A 16671-nucleotide genomic window follows, 5' to 3' on the forward strand; every position below is an offset into this window, starting at 1 on the left:
CAGGCGCGTGCCCCTCCTGCGGCTCGGGCACTGGCCGGAGATATTTGTACCGGGGCGCGAGCGGCGCCCCGCTCCAGCGCGGGCGAGGTCCGATGGCGTTGCTAAAGTTAGAGCTCGCTGACGGCCAGGGCGCCGGGGCGAGCCCCCGCGCAGGGGCACCGCGGCTCACGTCCCGCGCCGGGCTGCGCGCCACGGCGTCACCGCAGCGCTGTCACCGCAGGAGCCCGCACCGGGGCTGGCGAAGCGGGCAGGGACGGGCCGGAGGGGGCGAAGCGTTCGCCGCGGCGGGGGCAGGAGGGCAGCGGGCGCTGGCACCCGCAGGACGTCACGCAGAGGGGACAGCCGCGGCCCCGGGACCCCCCGCCCCGCCACAGCCCCCACGGCCGGGGTCCCACGCAGGTGGGGCGCCCCGCAGACAGCTGGGGGGCGTGCGGGGGGGCACGGCCGCCCGCCGCAGCTCCCCACCCCCGACGGAACGCAGCCCGGCAGAGAGGGGCCAGGGGCTCCCGGGGCGGGGGGGGGCACCGGGCCGCGCCCCGGCCCCGTCCCGCACCCCAACGCCCGGCGCGGGGCAGGCCCGCGGGGTCAGTACTCGAGGGCCCGATCCCCGGGGCAGCCCCAGCGCCGTGGGGGAGCTGCCCGCCCCCAGCACCCCCGGCCGCGGCCCACGGCGGGACCGGGACCGGCACCGGCAGCGGCACCGGCACCGAGCCCCCGCCCGGGCACGGCCGCCTACCTGCGCTCAAGGTCGCGGCGGGTCCGGTCCCGTCAGCGCCGCACCTGAGGAGGGAGAGGAGGCGTCGGGCGCGGGCACCGGTGTGTCCGTACCCCCCCGCGCCCCGGCCCCGCACCCGCGGCAGCGCGGCCCGGCCCAGGCCCCGGCCCCGGCCCCGGCCCCGGCCCCGGCCCCGCCGCTCCCCGCCCCGGCTCCCGGCACCCGCGGGACCGGGGCTGCCGCCGGGACACCGCCGCGGCCGGACCGCGCCCCTCCTTCCCCCCCCTCCCCAAACCCCGCGGGGCCGCCCCGCTCCGCTCCCCCCGCCGCTCACCGGCCGCCCCCGCCGCGGGCCCCGCGCGCCCGCCGCCATCTTCCCGCCGCCGCCCGACGCACCGGCCGCGCAGGCCCCGCCCCCGGCCCCGCCCCGCCCGCCGCGCTGGGCGGGGCCATCCCTGCCGGGGCCCGGCCGTGCGGAGCGCTGATTGGCTGGGCCGCGGCCCGGGGCGGGGCTCGGGGGCGGGCTGGGCCGCGCGGGAACCGGGAACCCCCGGCACCGGGCACCCCTGAACCGGACACCCCGTGTACCGGACACCCCACACCGGGCACCCCTAAACCGGGAACCCCCGGCACCGGGCACCCCTGAACCGGACACCCCTTGTACCGGACACCCCACACCGGGCACCCCACTCTGGGCACCCCAGTACCGGACACCCCACACCGGGCACCCCACACCAGGCACCTCACGCTGGGAACCCTGCACCGGGCACCCCAGTACCGGACACCCCACACCAGGCACCCCTAAACCGGGGAACCCTGTACCGGACACCCCTATGCCAGGCACCCCACACCGGGCACCTGCGGCATCGGGCACCCCCGGAACCGAGTGGCCCTATAGCGGGTACCCCTATACTGGACACCCCCTGCACCGGGCACCCCCAGCACCGGGGAACCTTGCACCGCGCACCCCCTGGACCGGGCGGGTACCCCTGCACCAGGGACCCCTGTACCAGGCACCCCCTGTTCCGCGCGCTCCCGCACCGGAGAACCCCCAGTACCGCCCACCCCCGCACCGGGCACGGCTCTGGCCCGGCACACCGGCTACCGGGAACCGCCACCGCGTCTTGCGGCGGGCACTGCACCGGCACCGGCCAGCGGGCACCGGCACTGCCCCTCGGCCCCGGCCGCTGCACCGGGCACGGGGCGCTGCGCTGGGCACGCGCAACCGGGCTGCACCGTGCACCGCAACCCCACTGTGCCACCCGCACCGGGGACACCAGGGACACCCCGCACCGGGCACCGCGCCCCGCACTCTGCGCCCTCGTCCCCAATCCCGCACCCACACGGGCACGGTGCCCCCCCCAGCACCCACGGCCCGCGGCCCCGCCGCGTGTCCCAGCCCCCAGCGCGGCCGGGATCGGGCTCTGCGCCCCACGGCGGCCCAGGGGTCCCCGCAGCCCCCGCGGCACCGCCCGCAGCCCCCGCGGCACCGCCCGCCGCCCCGCGGTCCCGGTGGGCCCCGAGCGCCCCGGGAGCCCGCGTTGCCAGGACGCGCGGCGCCGGCAGAGCCACGTGAACGGGCCCCGCCGAGGGAGCGCGCTGGGTGCGGGGGCCGGGCTGCGGCACGCGCGGGACCCTCGCTCGCGGTGCGGGATGCGCGGGCTCAGCTCCGTCCTGTCCCGCCGCCGGGTTTGGCCTCGGCCCCGCGGCACCGCCGGGGTCACCGCCGCAGCCGAACCCGCAGCCGGACGCGCCCGGGCGTGAGTGGGGCTGCGAGGGGCCCGGGGTGGGGGCGGGGGGCGGGGGGACCTCGGCCGGGCGGGGGTCGCAGCCCGAGGTCCCCCCGCCTCCCCCGGCAGCGCCGCCGGCCCCCGCAGCTGGAGCCTGGACCCCTCCGGAGACTGGTGCTACTGGTGGGTCAGCGCCGCGGCGCTGCCCGTGCTCTACAACTGGACCGTCCCGGTCTGCAGGTGCCGGGGGCGAGGGTGGGTGGGCGCCGGGGGGCGCGGGGCACCGCGGGCGCCGTCCCAGCGCCGGCGACGCCGCCCGCACCGGCAGGTCCTGCTTCCCGGCGCTGCAGGCGCAGCACGCGGCGCTGTGGCTGAGCCTCGACGCGCTGTGCGACGCGTTCTACGTCCTGGACATCGCCGTGCGCCTCCACACCGGTGGGTGCCCGCTCCCCGGACCCCCGCCGCGCCCGTCACGCGCGCAGACCCGCGCTCAGACGCGCGCTTTGTGTGCTCAGGCACGTGTATGCGCCCGCAGCTACACGCAAACCGCCGCGCGTGTGCACGTACGGATGTACACACCCGCACGCACACCTGTGCCCCCACCACCCCCCAGCCAGGGTGGGCCTGGGTGGGCACGTGGGAGTCAGCACCCACGGCTGAGCCCCACGGGCAGCACAGGGACCCCAGCCCACAGCGACGTCCCCCAGCACACCCATCCTGGCACCCACCCTTCCCGGAAACCCGGGCCTAGGGACCCGCCCAGCCCTGCACCCCCGACCCCCCCCCCCGGCACGGGGAAACCCCGTGCACCCTGAGCCCATCACCCCCCACTCAGGCCCCCCCCTCGCCCCACGCCAGCATGGCCCCACCAGGACCCCCGGCAGCGACCCCTCTGTCCCTCCCGGGCGCAGCACCCCTCGTCCCGTCCCGGGGGTCCCCACGGTGCGGGGCCGGGTGCTGACCCGCTGTCCCCAGGCTTCCTGGAGGACGGCATCCTGGTGCGGGACCGCGGCCGGATCCGGCGCCGCTACCTGCGCTCCTGGGCCTTCCTGTGGGACGTGGCCGCCGTGCTGCCCACCGACCTGCTCTACCTGCACCTGGGCACCGCCGTGCCGGCCCTGCGCGCCAACCGCTGCCTGCGGGTGCCGCGGCTCTTCGAGGCCTTCGACCGCCGGGAGACGCGCACGGCACACCCCAACGCCTTCCGCATGGCCAAGCTGATGCTCTACGTCCTCGTCGCCATCCACTGGTACGGCTGCCTCTACTTCGCGCTCTCGGCCCACCTGGGGCTGGGCTCCGACGCCTGGGTCTGCCCCAACGCCAGCCGCCCCGGCTTCGCCCGCCCGCTGCGCCAGTACCTCCACAGCTTCTACTTCTCCACCCTCATCCTCGCCACCGTGGGCGACACGCCGGAGCCCCAGCGCGAGGAGGAGTTCCTCTTCGTCACCGCTGGCTTCCTCCTGGCCGTGCTGGGCTTCGCCACCATCACCGGCAGCATCGGCTCCGTCATCTCCAACATGAACGCGGCTGATGCTGCCTTCTACCCCGACCCTGCGCCTGTGCAGCGCTACCTGTGGGCGCAGGGCGCGGGCGGGCGGCTGGCGCGGCGGGTGGCCCGCTGGCACCAGCACCTGCGGGCGCAGCAGAAGCCGCCGGCGGAGCAGGCGGCGCTGCGGCACCTGCCCTGGGGGCTGCGGGCCGAGGTGGCGGCCAGCGTCCACCTGCCGGCCCTGCGCCGCGTCGGCCTCTTCCAGAGCTGGGAGCACGGCGTGCTGCGGCAGCTGGTGCTGCGCCTGCGCCCCCAGGTCTTTGGGCCCGGCGAGTTCGTCTGCCGCAGGGGCGACGTGGGGCGCGAGATGTACTTCATCCGCGAGGGGCGGCTGGCCGTGGTGGCGGAGGACGGCGTCACGCAGCTGGCCGTCCTGGGTGAGGGGCTCTATTTCGGGGAGATCAGCCTCATCAATATCAAAGGTGAGCCCCCCGCCCCGCCCCGCCGCGCCCCGCCGCGCCCCACCGCGCCCCGCCCGGCCTCACCGCGGCCCCCGCCTCCCCAGGGAACACCTCCGGGAACCGGCGCACGGCCAACATCATGAGCATCGGCTACTCCGACCTCTTCTGCCTCTCCAAGGAGGACCTGGCGGAGGTGCTGGCCGAGTTCCCCAGCGCCCGGGCCGCCATGGAGGCCAAGGGCCGCCAGCTGCTGCTGCGCATGGGCAAGCTGGACGTGCGCGCCGAGGCGGCGGCCGAGGAGGCTGAGCGCCGGGTGCAGGCGCTGGAGGCGGCGCTGGAGGGGCTGCAGACCCGGGCGGCCCGGCTGCTGGCCCAGCTGGAGTCCAGCACCTTCAAGATGGCAATGCGCGTCGAGCGCCTCGAGTGCCAGCTGCGGCGGCGGCGGCGGCCTGATGGGGGAGCGGGGCCCAGAGGGGTGCAGGGGCCCAGAGGGGTGCAGGGTCCCACGATGCCACAGGGTCCTGCCCAGGGGTCAGGTCCTGCTGGGGAAGGGGGTCCCCCCAGGGCACAGGGTCCCAGCAGGGCACAGGGTCCCCTCAGGGCACAGGGTCCTCCCAGGGCACAGGGTCCCAATGGGGTGCAGGATCCCAGTGGGGTTCAGGGCCCCCCCAGAGCACAGGGTTCCTCCAGGCCATGGGGTCCCCCCAGGGTGCAGGGTCCCCCCAGGCCCCAGGGTCCCTCCAGGCCACGGGGTCCCCCCAGGGCACAGGGTCCCAGTGGGATTCAGAGCCCCCCCAGGGAGCATGGTCCCCCCAGGCCACGGGGTGCCAATGGGGTGCAGGGTCCCCCCAGGGCACAGGGTCCCCCCTGGGTGCAGGGTCCCAACAGGGGCCAGGGTCCCACGGGGGGGTGGGGTGCAGGGGGCAGAGGACCCCGGAGCTGAGGTGACCGGGGGGTGGGACAGCAGCGACAACCGGTGCAGGGTAACCATGACAACTGTTGCTAGGTAACACTGACAGCTGTTGCTAAGAAACGATGGGTTGTTGGTGTCACATCTATGGTACAAATCACATACACCATGGGATGTTTTGGGTGCAGAGGGTCCAGCCCCCCTGCCAGGAGCAGGGACATCTCCAACCACATCAGCTTGCTCAGAGCCCCGGCCAACCTGGCCTGGAACGTTTCCGGGGACGGGGCACGCACCGCTCCTCGCCCCCCAGCACCCCCAGTCCCTCTCCTCAGGGCTGCTCTCCATCCGTTCCCCCCCAGCCTGGATTTGTGCCTGGGATTGCCCCCACCCATGTGCAGGACCTGGCCCTTGGCCTGGCTGGACCCCGTGAGGTTGGCACGGGCCCACCTCTGCAGCCTGTCCAGGTCCCTCTGGATGGATCCCTCCCCTCCAGCGTGTCGACGGCACCACACAGCTCGGTGTCGTCGGCGAACTTGCTGAGGGTGCTGTGTCCCACTGTCCATGTCCTGACAAAGGTGCTGAACAGGGCCGGGCCAACACGGACCCCTGAGGGACGCCACTCGTGACCGGTCTCCACCTGGACATTGAGCCGTTGACCACCACTCTCTGAGTGCGGCCATCCAGCCAACTCCTTACCCACCGAGTGGTCCGTCCATCAAACCCATGCCTCTCCAGTTTAGAGAGAAGGATGTCGTGCGGGACCGTGTCAAAAGCTTTGCACAAGTCCAGGTAGATGATGTCAGTTGCTCGTCCCTTGTCCACCGATGCTGTCACCCCGTCATAGAAGGCCACCAAACTGGCCAGGCACGATCTGCTCTTGGCGAAGCCATGCTGGCTGTCACCAACCACCTCCTTGCTCTCCGTGTGCCTTGGCACGGTTTCCAGGGAATCTGCTCCGTGACCAGGGCGGGGCTGTGATGGTGACAGCTGGGGATGGGGATCAGGATGGGGGCAGGGAAGGGGCAGGACGGGCGCGGGGACGGGGACTGGGACGGGGACAGGGGCAGAGGCAGGCGGGGGGCTGTGCCAGGGTCGGGGGGGGGCAGCTCAGGTCCCCCAGCCCCGGTGCCGTCCCTGGGGGCACCCGCGGGGGCAGCAGAGGGAGGCGCCGCTATGTGAGCCCCCCCGAGTCCTCCGGGGCCCTCCGATTCCCCGAGCCCCCCGAGCCCCCCCGAGCACCCGACCTCCCGAGCCCCCCAGGCCCCTCCGACCCACCGAGTTCCCGATCTCCCCGACTCCCCTGAGGCCCCCGACCCCTCCGATCTCCCCGATCCCCTCCATCTCTCCGAGCCCCCCGAGCCCCCCGGGTCCCCGCCGGCTCCGGCTGCAGCCCGGGCCCAGCGCCCCCGCTCCCCCCGCCGCCCCCGCTCCCCCCGCTCCCCGGTGCCGCCCCCGGCCCGGCCCCCGCCGGCACCGCCCCCCTCACTCTCCCGGCGGCCGCGGAGCGGAGCGGAGGCTCGGCCGGTGCCTCCGCCGGTGCCGGTGCCGGCGGCGGGGCGGGGGGCGCGGGGGGCCATGGACCCCCGCCGCCTCAACGAGTCCCTGCAGGAGCTGCTCTGCCGCCCCGGGAGCGGTAACGGCAGCGGCCCCGGCCCCGCCGCCGGCAACGGCTCCGCCTGCGACCTCCTCCGCAGGGACCCCCGCGGGCCCTCGGCGCCCAGAGGTGAGACCGGGCCGGGGGGAGGGACCCCCGCCGTCCCCTGGTGACCCCCGGTAACTCCCGCCGGCCCCCGGTGACCCCCGGTAACCCCCGCCGCCCCCGCCTGCCCCTCGATCCCCCCGCAGGGCTCCGGGCGAGGGACTCGGCGGGACGGGACCCCAGCACCCCGCGGGCTGCCGCCCCCCACTCCGCACCCCCGCCCCGCTGCCGGGAGTCGGGACCCCCACCCCACCGCGCCCATTCGGGGCGCACCGGCACCGGCTGCTGGTGGGCTCCGGGAGGAGCGGCCCCCGTCGCGGGGCCGCGGGACTCACTGCACGGGAGGGCAGCGGCCAGGGGGCCGAGCGGGGGGCGGGGGGAGCATCGCAGCCCCACGGCCGCTGCGGCGGCAGCCGGGGCGGGGGCACCGGGCACCGGCTCCCGGCTCCGCACCGAGCTACCGGGCACGGCGGCAGCCGGGCACCGGCACCGGGCTGTGCTCACCGGCGCTGCCCACCCGTGTCTGGGGGAAAACCCAAATCCCCCCACGCTGCCCACCCGTGTTGGAGTGCAAACCCCTCCCTGCTGCCCACTCGTGTCTGGGTGCAAATCCCCCCCTCCGAGTTCCCACCCGTGTCTGGGTGCAAAGCCCCCCCCGACTGCCCACCCGTGCCGGGGCGCCACCGGGGTGCCCACACCTCGCCCGCTGACGCCGTCGCCCGCAGAGCTGGACCTGCCGGTGCGTGTCCTGCTGTACGCGCTGATCTTCGTGCTGAGCGTCTGCGGGAACGCGCTGGTGGCGGCCGTGCTGCTGCTGAACCGCCGCCTGCGCACCGTCACCAACGCCTTCCTGCTCTCGCTGGCGCTCAGCGACCTGATGCTGGCGCTCTGCTGCATGCCCTTCACCCTCGTCCCCAACCTCATGGGCACCTTCATCTTCGGAGAGGCCGTCTGCAAGCTGATGGCCTACCTCATGGGTACGAGGGGCGGAGGGGCGGGCGCGCGGGGCACCACGGGGCGCCCACCCCGCGCTGACCCCCGCCGCCCGCAGGCGTCTCGGTCTCGGTCTCCACCTTCAGCCTGGTGGCCATCGCCATCGAGCGGTACAGTGCCATCTGCAACCCGCTGCAGTCCCGCGCCTGGCAGACGCGCTCGCACGCCTGCCGGGTCATCGCCGGCACCTGGCTCTTCTCGGCGCTGCTCATGCTGCCCTACGCCATCTACAGCACTACGCGCCCCGTGCCCGCCCGCCGCGCCCGCCCGCCCGTCGCCCAGTGCACCCACGACTGGCCCAGCGAGCACGTCCGGCAGGCCTGGTGAGCGCCAGGACCCTCGCCCGGCAGCGGAGGGGGGATGCGCTCCAGACGCCAGCCCCGCTGCTGCGGCCAGGGGCTGGTGAGTGACAGGCGCCGCGTCTTCCAGGTACGTCCTGCTGCTCCTCATCCTCTTCTTCATCCCCGGCGTGGTGATGATGGTGGCCTACGGGCTCATCTCCCGCGAGCTCTACCGCGGCATCCGCTTCGAGCTGGACGTCAAGGGGGAGGCAGGTGAGGCGCTGGGCTGGCGGCTCAGCCCCCCGACCCTGCGTGGGCAGAGCCCTCCACCCTGCTTCCCTGGGGACCCATCCCCACGCCCATGTCGGGCCTGGGGGCAGCGTGGGTCCCCACGGCACCGCGTGCGTGACCGCATGCCCTCCGCCCCGCAGCTCAGCGCAACGGCAGCAGGGAGCTGGCGCCCGCCTGCGACGAGGGGGACGGCTGCTACCTGCAGCTCTCCCGGCCGGGCGGCGCGCTGGAGCTGCGGGCGCTGGGCGCGGCGGGCGCGCAGCAGGACCGGGCGCGCATCAACAGCTCGGAGGCGAAGCTGGCGGCCAAGCGGCGCGTGATCCGCATGCTGGTGGTCATCGTGGCCATGTTCTTCCTCTGCTGGCTGCCCATCTTCGCCGCCAACACGTGGCGCGCCTTCGCCCCGCGCGCGGCGCAGCGGGCGCTCTCGGGGACGCCCATCTCCTTCATCCACCTCCTCTCCTACACCTCCGCCTGCGCCAACCCCCTCATCTACTGCTTCATGAACCGCCGCTTCCGCAGGGCCTTCCTGGCCACCTGCGCCCGCTGCCGCCGCGCGTGCCCGCGACGCGCGCCCCAGGAGGAGCTGCCCCACGCCAACGCCTCGCTCTCCAAGTTCAGCTACACCACCGTCAGCAGCCTCGGGCCCCCCTGAGCCGCCCCCTGGCCCCGCCGCCCCCCGGGCGCTGCCCGCACCCCCCGTGCCTGGCACCTCCCGCTGCCCCAAACCCCTGTGCCCCTGCGCATCCCCCGGGGGCTCAGCGGCCCCCCCTCGGCCCCGGGACCCCCAGTGCCCCCCGGCCCCACCAGGCTGGACTGGGGGCCAGGACGCACGAGAGGGGCTCCCCGGGGACACCCTGGTGGGGCGGGGGCGGGGAGGGGTCGAGGTGCCCCCAGCCCCCCCGGGGTCTTCCCGCTCTGCTCCCCGATCTGGCCCCAATAAACGCCCCCCACACCCGCCCGCGCCCGCCTGCGCCGCTGCTTCCCACCGCGCCGGGCAGCGCTGCTCCGGGGGTCCGCGGGCCGCCGCCGGGCAGGACATGGGGGCGGGGGGGCGGGGGGGGCACGCTGGAGGGCGGGGGGCCGTGGGGCCGGGCCCCTCTGCTGCGGGAATGGCCGGGCGACCGGAGCGGAGGCTCCGTGCGGGACGGCCCCCGCGGCTCTGTGCTGGCACCGTGTGGCACCGCGCGGCACCGGCACGGCGCGGCTGGGGGGGCCCGGACCCCAAAACCAGGGTCCCAAACCGGGCCCCGCGGGCACGCACACAGAAGGACAGACGGACAGCCGCACACAGACCTGGTGTACACAGCCCCGCACACGTCAGCCCGCGGAGAATCCCGCACCTGCACGCAGGCGTGCACACGTGTGGATCACACACGCATGGGCGCACGCATGTCTGCTTGTGCACACCCATGGATCACACACGCGTGGACACACACACACACACACACACGCACGCACTCACATCTGCCTGCGCACACGCATGGATCTCACACACACACACACCTGCCTGCGCACACGCATGGATCTCACACACACACGCGCACACACACACACACACTGCACTCACATGTGCCTGCGCACACGCGTGGGGCTGGGCAGGGTTGCAGAGCTGGGCACATTGACACGCGGGCACGGACAGAGCCACGCGCACCAGCACCGTCACACGTGAACACATGCACAAACCTGGACACACACGTGTGCACGTACCCACTTCCATGTGTGCACGAGCATACACACGTGGCACAACTGCATGCGCACACGCACAGAGCAGCACCAAACGCTGCCACACACACACGCAGAGCGGGACACGCAGACACACAGAGTGGGGTGACGCACATGCGTGGACACAAACCCCCGGCACGCGCAGGCAGGGACCCAACCGTGCGTGTGGGGACCCCAGGAGCGGGGAGGAGAACCCAGTGCCACTCCATGTCCCACGGTGCCCCAAGGTGACTCAATCTCCCGTGGTCCCCAAAGTGACTCCATGTCCCACGGTGCCCAAAGTGACTCCATCTCCCGTGGTGACTCCATCTCCCGTGGTGCCCAAGGTGACTCCATCTCCCGTGGTGCCCCAAGGTGACTCCATCTCCCGTGGTCCCCAAAGTGACTCCATCTCCCGTGGTGCCCCAAAGTGACTCCATCTCCCGTGGTGCCCCAAGGTGACTCCATCTCCCGTGGTGCCCAAAGTGACTCCATCTCCCGTGGTGCCCCAAGGTGACTCCATCTCCCATGGTCCCCAAAGTGACTCCATCTCCCGTGGTGCCCCAAGGTGACTCCATCTCCCGTGGTCCCCAAAGTGACTCCATCTCCCGTGGTGCCCCAAAGTGACTCCATCTCCCGTGGTGCCCCAAGGTGACTCCATCTCCCGTGGTGCCCAAAGTGACTCCATCTCCCGTGGTGCCCCAAGGTGACTCCATCTCCCATGGTGACTCCATCTCCCGTGGTGCCCCAAGGTGACTCCATCTCCCGTGGTGCCCAAAGTGACTCCATCTCCCGTGGTGCCCCAAAGTGACTCCATCTCCCATGGTGACTCCATCTCCCGTGGTGCCCAAGGTGACTCCATCTCCCGTGGTGCCCCAAAGTGACTCCATCTCCCGTGGTGCCCCAAGGTGACTCCATCTCCCGTGGTCCCCAAAGTGACTCCATCTCCCGTGGTGCCCAAAGTGACTCCATCTCCCACAGTGCCCCAAAGTGACTCCATCTCCCACAGTGCCCCAAAGTGACTCCATCTCCCGTGGTGCCCCAAAGTGACTCCATCTCCCGTGGTGCCCCAAGGTGACTCCATCTCCCGTGGTGCCCAAGGTGACTCCATCTCCCACAGTGCCCCAAAGTGACTCCATCTCCCGTGGTGCCCAAGGTGACTCCATCTCCCGTGGTGCCCCAAAGTGACTCCATCTCCCGTGGTGCCCCAAGGTGACTCCATCTCCCGTGGTCCCCAAAGTGACTCCATCTCCCGTGGTGCCCAAAGTGACTCCATCTCCCACAGTGCCCCAAAGTGACTCCATCTCCCGTGGTGCCCCAAAGTGACTCCATCTCCCGTGGTGCCCCAAGGTGACTCCATCTCCCGTGGTCCCCAAAGTGACTCCATCTCCCGTGGTGCCCCAAAGTGACTCCATCTCCCACAGTGCCCCAAAGTGACTCCATCTCCCGTGGTGCCCCAAAGTGACTCCATCTCCCACGGTGCCCAAGGTGACTCCATCTCCCACAGTGCCCCAAAGTGACTCCATCTCCCGTGGTGACTCCATCTCCCGTGGTGCCCAAGGTGACTCCATCTCCCGTGGTGCCCCAAAGTGACTCCATCTCCCGTGGTGGCCCAAGGTGACTCCATCTCCCGTGGTCCCCAAAGTGACTCCATCTCCCGTGGTGCCCAAGGTGACTCCATCTCCCGTGGTGCCCAAAGTGACTCCATCTCCCACAGTGCCCCAGAGTGACTCCATCTCCCACGGTGCCCAAGGTGACTCCATCTCCCACGGTGCCCCAAAGTGACTCCATCTCCCATGGTGCCCAAGGTGACTCCATCTCCCGTGGTGCCCCAAAGTGACTCCATCTCCCGTGGTGCCCAAGGTGACTCCATCTCCCGTGGTGCCCCAAGGTGACGCCATCTCCCGTGGTGCCCCAAAGTGACTCCATCTCCCACGGTGCGCCAAAGTGACTCCATCTCCCGTGGTGACTCCATCTCCCGTGGTGCCCAAAGTGACTCCATCTCCCGTGGTGCCCCAAGGTGACTCCATCTCCCGTGGTGCCCCAAAGTGACTCCATCTCCCACGGTGCCCCAAAGTGACTCCATCTCCCGGGGTGACTCCATCTCCCGTGGTGCCCAAGGTGACTCCATCTCCCGTGGTGACTCCATCTCCCGTGGTGCCCAAGGTGACTCCATCTCCCGTGGTGACTCCATCTCCCGTGGTGCCCAAGGTGACTCCATCTCCCGTGGTGACTCCATCTCCCGTGGTGACTCCATCTCCCGTGGTGCCCAAGGTGACTCCATCTCCCGTGGTGACTCCATCTCCCGTGGTGCCCAAGGTGACTCCATCTCCCATGGTGCCCGCTCCGCCATTTCGTGGCCCCGCCCCCCGGTCCCCGTCCCCTCCCCAGTGTCCCGCCCCCCCCACCCCCGCCCCGCTCCCCCGGCCATGGCGGCTCCGGTTGCGGGCCCCGGCCCCGCCGCCCCGCTCTGCCTGGCGCTGGCGCTGTCCCTGGCGCTGGCGCTGTCGCAGCCGGTGTCGCAGCCGGTGCCGGTGTCGCAGCCGGTGTCGCAGCCGGTGCCGGTGTCGGGGCCGGGCCGGGCCGGGGCCGCGGAGCTGCGGGCGGCGGCGCGCTGGGGCTGGCGGAACGTCTCGTGCCCGGCCTGCAGGCTGCTGTTCGGGGCGCTGGGGCTGGCGCTGCAGGTGGGCCGGGGGGGGGGGCCGGGGGGCCGGGGGGGCCGGGGGGCCGGGGGCCGGGGCGGGACCGGGCTGCTGTTCGGGGCGCTGGGGCTGGCGCTGCAGGTGGGCCGGGGGGGGGGCCGGGGGGCCGGGGGGGCCGGGGGCCGGGGCGGGACCGGGCTGCTGTTCGGGGCGCTGGGGCTGGCGCTGCAGGTGGGGCGGGGGGGGGCCGGGGGGCCGGGGGGGCTGGGGGGGCTGGGGGGCCGGGGGCCGGGGCGGGACCGGGCTGCTGTTCGGGGCGCTGGGGCTGGCGCTGCAGGTGGGGCGGGGGGGGGGCCGGGGGGCCGGGGGGGCTGGGGGGCCGGGGCGGGACCGGGCTGCTGTTCGGGGCGCTGGGGCTGGCGCTGCAGGTGGGCCGGGGGGGGGCCGGGGGGCGGGGGGGCCGGGGCGGGACCGGCAGAGCGGGGCCGGGACGGGGGCGGGGGCGGGACAGGGAAGCGGTGTCACGGGACAGCGCCGGGGTCACGGCGGGGGAGAGCGGGGAGCTGGGACGGGAGCTCGTGACGGGGACGGGACGGGGCTGGGGTGAGGGTGTCACGGGACGGGACGGGGATGGGGTGGCGGCAGGACAGGGACAGGTGGGGCAGGGTTTGGCGTCAGGATGGGAGCCGGGAGCGGGGACGGGACCTCGTGACAGGGACGGGACGGGCTGGGGCGTGTTGTGCCTCGTGACTGGGATGGGCTGGGATGGGACTGGGACAGGCTGGGACAGGCCAGTGGCCCCATTCAGAGGGACCGGGACGGCCGGGGGTGGGGATGGGACGGGCCCCCCCTTCCGTCCCCAAACGGGGAACTGGGCCAGGCTGTGGGTGGTGGGGCGGATGGGGTACCCAGGGGTCCCAGCCGAGCGGGTGGGGCTGTCCGGGAGCCCCCGCCAGCCCAGCTGGTGTCCGTCCCGCAGCTGGAGCCCAACGTGGCGCGCGTGGGGCGTGTGGCGGCCCGGCTGTGCCAGGAGCTGCGGCTGGCGCGCCCCGAGATCTGCCGGCAGGCCGTGCAGCTCTTCCAGCGGGACGTGGTGGCGGCCTGGGCCCGCTCCGTGCTGCGGCCCGGCGAGGCCTGCGGGCTGCTGCTGGGCCGGCGCTGCGGCCACTGGGACATCTTCGGCGACTGGAACGTCTCCCTGCCCGCCACCCCCAAGCCGCCGGTGCGGCCGCCCGCGCCCCCGCCGCCCGGCGCCCCCACCGCCCGCATCCTCTTCCTCACCGACCTGCATTGGGACCGCCGCTACACGCCGGGCAGCGCGGCCGCCTGCCCCGACCCGCTCTGCTGCCGCGGCGCCGCGCGCCCCGGTCCCGGCGGCGCTGGCTTCTGGGGCGAGTACGGCAAGTGCGACCTGCCGCTGCACACCATCGAGGGGCTGCTGGCCCAGCTCCCCGGCGCGGGCGCCTTCGCCGCCGCGTACTGGACGGGCGACATCCCGGCGCACGACGTCTGGCAGCAGAGCCGGCAGGACCAGCTGCTGGCCCTGCGCACGGTCACCGCGCTGCTGCGCCGGCACCTGGGCGCCCTGCCCGTCTTCCCGGCCGTGGGCAACCACGAGGCCACCCCGGTCAACGCCTTCCCCCCGCCATACGTGCGGGGCAACCAGTCCTCGGCCTGGCTCTACGACGCCATGGCCCAGGCCTGGCAGGACTGGCTGCCCCCCGAGGCGCTGCAGACCCTCCGGTGGGGCCGGGCGGGGAGCTGCGGGCACGGGGGGGCTCGGGGCTGGGGGGCTCTGGGCCGGGGGCTCTGGGCTAGTGGGGACTCAGGGCTGGGGGGCTCCATACTGGGAGGTGTGGGGTGCAGGGGGCTCAGGGCTGGTAGGGGTGCAAGGCGTTGGGGCAGGCAGGGATGGAGGGGGGTTGGGGGGTCCTGGGGGTCGGGGGATGCAGAGAAGAGCAGGGTGCTGGGGGGCAGGGCTAGGGGGTTCAGGGGGTGCTGGAGGGGGGCAGGCAGTGCTCACCCCCACCCCGTCCCCACAGGGTGGCCAGTTTCTACACGGCGAGGGTCTGGCTGGGGGGTGCAGAGGGGAGTGCGGTGCTGTGGGGCAGGGATGGGGGGTGCTGGGGGGGGGGGGGTCAGGCAGCACTCACCCCGTCCCCCCCCCCGCAGGACGGCCGGTTTCTACATGGTGCGGGTCTGGCTGGGGGGTGCAGAGGGGAGTGCGGTGCTGTGGGGCAGGGATGGGGGGTGCTGGGGGGGGGGGGTCAGGCAGCACTCACCCCGTCCCCCCCCCCGCAGGACGGCCGGTTTCTACACGGCGCGGGTCTGGCTGGGAGGTGCTGGGGGTTGGGGGGGGTGCAGAGGGGAGTGGGGTGCTGTGGGGCAGGGATGGGGGGTGAGAGGGTCCTGGGGGGGGGGTCAGGCAGCACTCACCCCGTCCCCCCCCCGCAGGACGGCCGGTTTCTACACGGCGCGGGTCTGGCCCGGGCTGCGCCTCGTCTCCCTCAACATGAACTTCTGCTCGCAGGCCAACTTCTGGCTGCTCATCAACGCCACCGACCCCGCGGGGCAGCTGCAGTGGCTGCTGGGGGTCCTGGCGGCCGCCGAGCGCGCGGGAGAGAAGGTGAGGGGCGCGCCGGGGGCGCGGGGCCGCGCCGGGGGTCCCGGGCAGCCCCCAGCGCCCTGCCGTGCCCCCAGGTGCACATCATCGGGCACATCCCCCCTGCGCACTGCCTGCGCAGCTGGAGCTGGAACTACTACCGCATCGTCAGCAGGTGGGCCCGCGCCGCCGCGGCGGGGGGACGGGGACGGGGCTGGGGCGACGGCCAGCGCCCACGGGCTCGGCGCGGGCGCGCGGCGTCAGCTGAGCCTGGCGTGACGGGGCGGCCGCGGGTCACGGGACCGGCTGCGCCGCGGGGACGGGAAGGGCTGCATCGCGCAGGCTGCCGGGCCGCGTGGCGGGGCCGGAGCAGAGGCGCGGGCGCCAGCCGCCATCACGCCCACGTCCCGCGCAGGTTTGAGGGCACCATCGCGGCGCAGTTCTTCGGGCACACGCACGTGGACGAGTTCGAGATGTTCTATGACGAGGAGACGCTGACGCGCCCCGTCTCCGTCGCCTTCGTGGCGCCCAGCGTCACCACCTACATCAACCTCAACCCCGGTGCGCCCCGACCCCCGCCCCGGCGCAACCCGCCCCACCGGCCGCGCCGCCGCCGCCCCCTCACCCCTGCCCTGCCCGCAGGCTACCGCGTCTACGAGGTGGACGGCGCCTACCCTGGCAGCTCCCACGCCGTGCTGGACCACGAGACTTTCATTCTCAACCTCACCGAGGCCAACGCGCCGGCGGCCACGCCGCACTGGCAGCGCCTCTACCGCGCCCGCGAGGCCTACGGGCTGCCCAGCGCCTTCCCCGCCGACTGGGACCGGCTCATCCGCCGCTTCCAGGACGACGAGCGCCTCTTCCAGCGCTTCTGGTTCCACTTCCACAAGGGCCACCCGCCCCGCCAGCCCTGCCGGGACGCCTGCAAGGCCGCGCTGCTCTGCGCCCTGCGCACCGGCCGCTCCGCCGACCCCGGCCTCTGCCGGCCCCTGCGCCCCGCGCTGCCCTTCCCGCGCGTGCAGGAGCTCTGGCGGCAGCGGCAGCTCTGCTGAGGGCGGCGGGACGGGGCGGGCGGCGCGGGGGTCGGCGGGGTCCCGGCGCAATAAAGGTGTGACGGACCGCGCGGCGTCTGCCCAGGCCCCGCGGGCTGCGCC

The 16671-nt window shown here is 73.9% G+C and overlaps 3 protein-coding genes across 3 annotated transcripts; all 3 read left to right on the top strand.

Moving 5' to 3' along the window:
* The first annotated feature begins 2368 nt into the window (after positions 1 to 2368).
* Positions 2369 to 5338, top strand: CNGA4 (cyclic nucleotide gated channel subunit alpha 4). Its single transcript, XM_086762027.1, has 5 exons — positions 2369 to 2475; positions 2575 to 2685; positions 2774 to 2880; positions 3421 to 4416; positions 4500 to 5338. The coding sequence occupies exons 1-5, from the start codon at positions 2369 to 2371 to the stop codon at positions 5336 to 5338; spliced, it is 2160 nt and encodes a 719-aa protein (XP_086618153.1).
* A 1489-nt stretch (positions 5339 to 6827) lies between these two features.
* CCKBR (cholecystokinin B receptor) lies at positions 6828 to 9530 on the top strand. Its single transcript, XM_086739867.1, has 5 exons — positions 6828 to 7028; positions 7730 to 7981; positions 8056 to 8320; positions 8427 to 8551; positions 8710 to 9530. Exons 1-5 carry the CDS (start codon positions 6881 to 6883, stop codon positions 9222 to 9224), a joined length of 1305 nt encoding a protein of 434 aa, XP_086595993.1. The 5' UTR covers positions 6828 to 6880; the 3' UTR covers positions 9225 to 9530.
* A 3172-nt stretch (positions 9531 to 12702) lies between these two features.
* SMPD1 (sphingomyelin phosphodiesterase 1) lies at positions 12703 to 16636 on the top strand. The gene is made up of 6 exons (XM_086739866.1): positions 12703 to 12957; positions 13895 to 14658; positions 15370 to 15541; positions 15616 to 15692; positions 15933 to 16078; positions 16160 to 16636. Exons 1-6 carry the CDS (start codon positions 12703 to 12705, stop codon positions 16567 to 16569), a joined length of 1824 nt encoding a protein of 607 aa, XP_086595992.1. The 3' UTR covers positions 16570 to 16636.
* Positions 16637 to 16671: the final 35 nt, after the last annotated feature.

This window comes from Chlamydotis macqueenii, chromosome 1 (genome assembly GCF_036417535.1).
Source record: "Chlamydotis macqueenii isolate bChlMac1 chromosome 1, bChlMac1.mat, whole genome shotgun sequence".
Lineage (NCBI taxonomy): Eukaryota > Metazoa > Chordata > Aves > Otidiformes > Otididae > Chlamydotis > Chlamydotis macqueenii.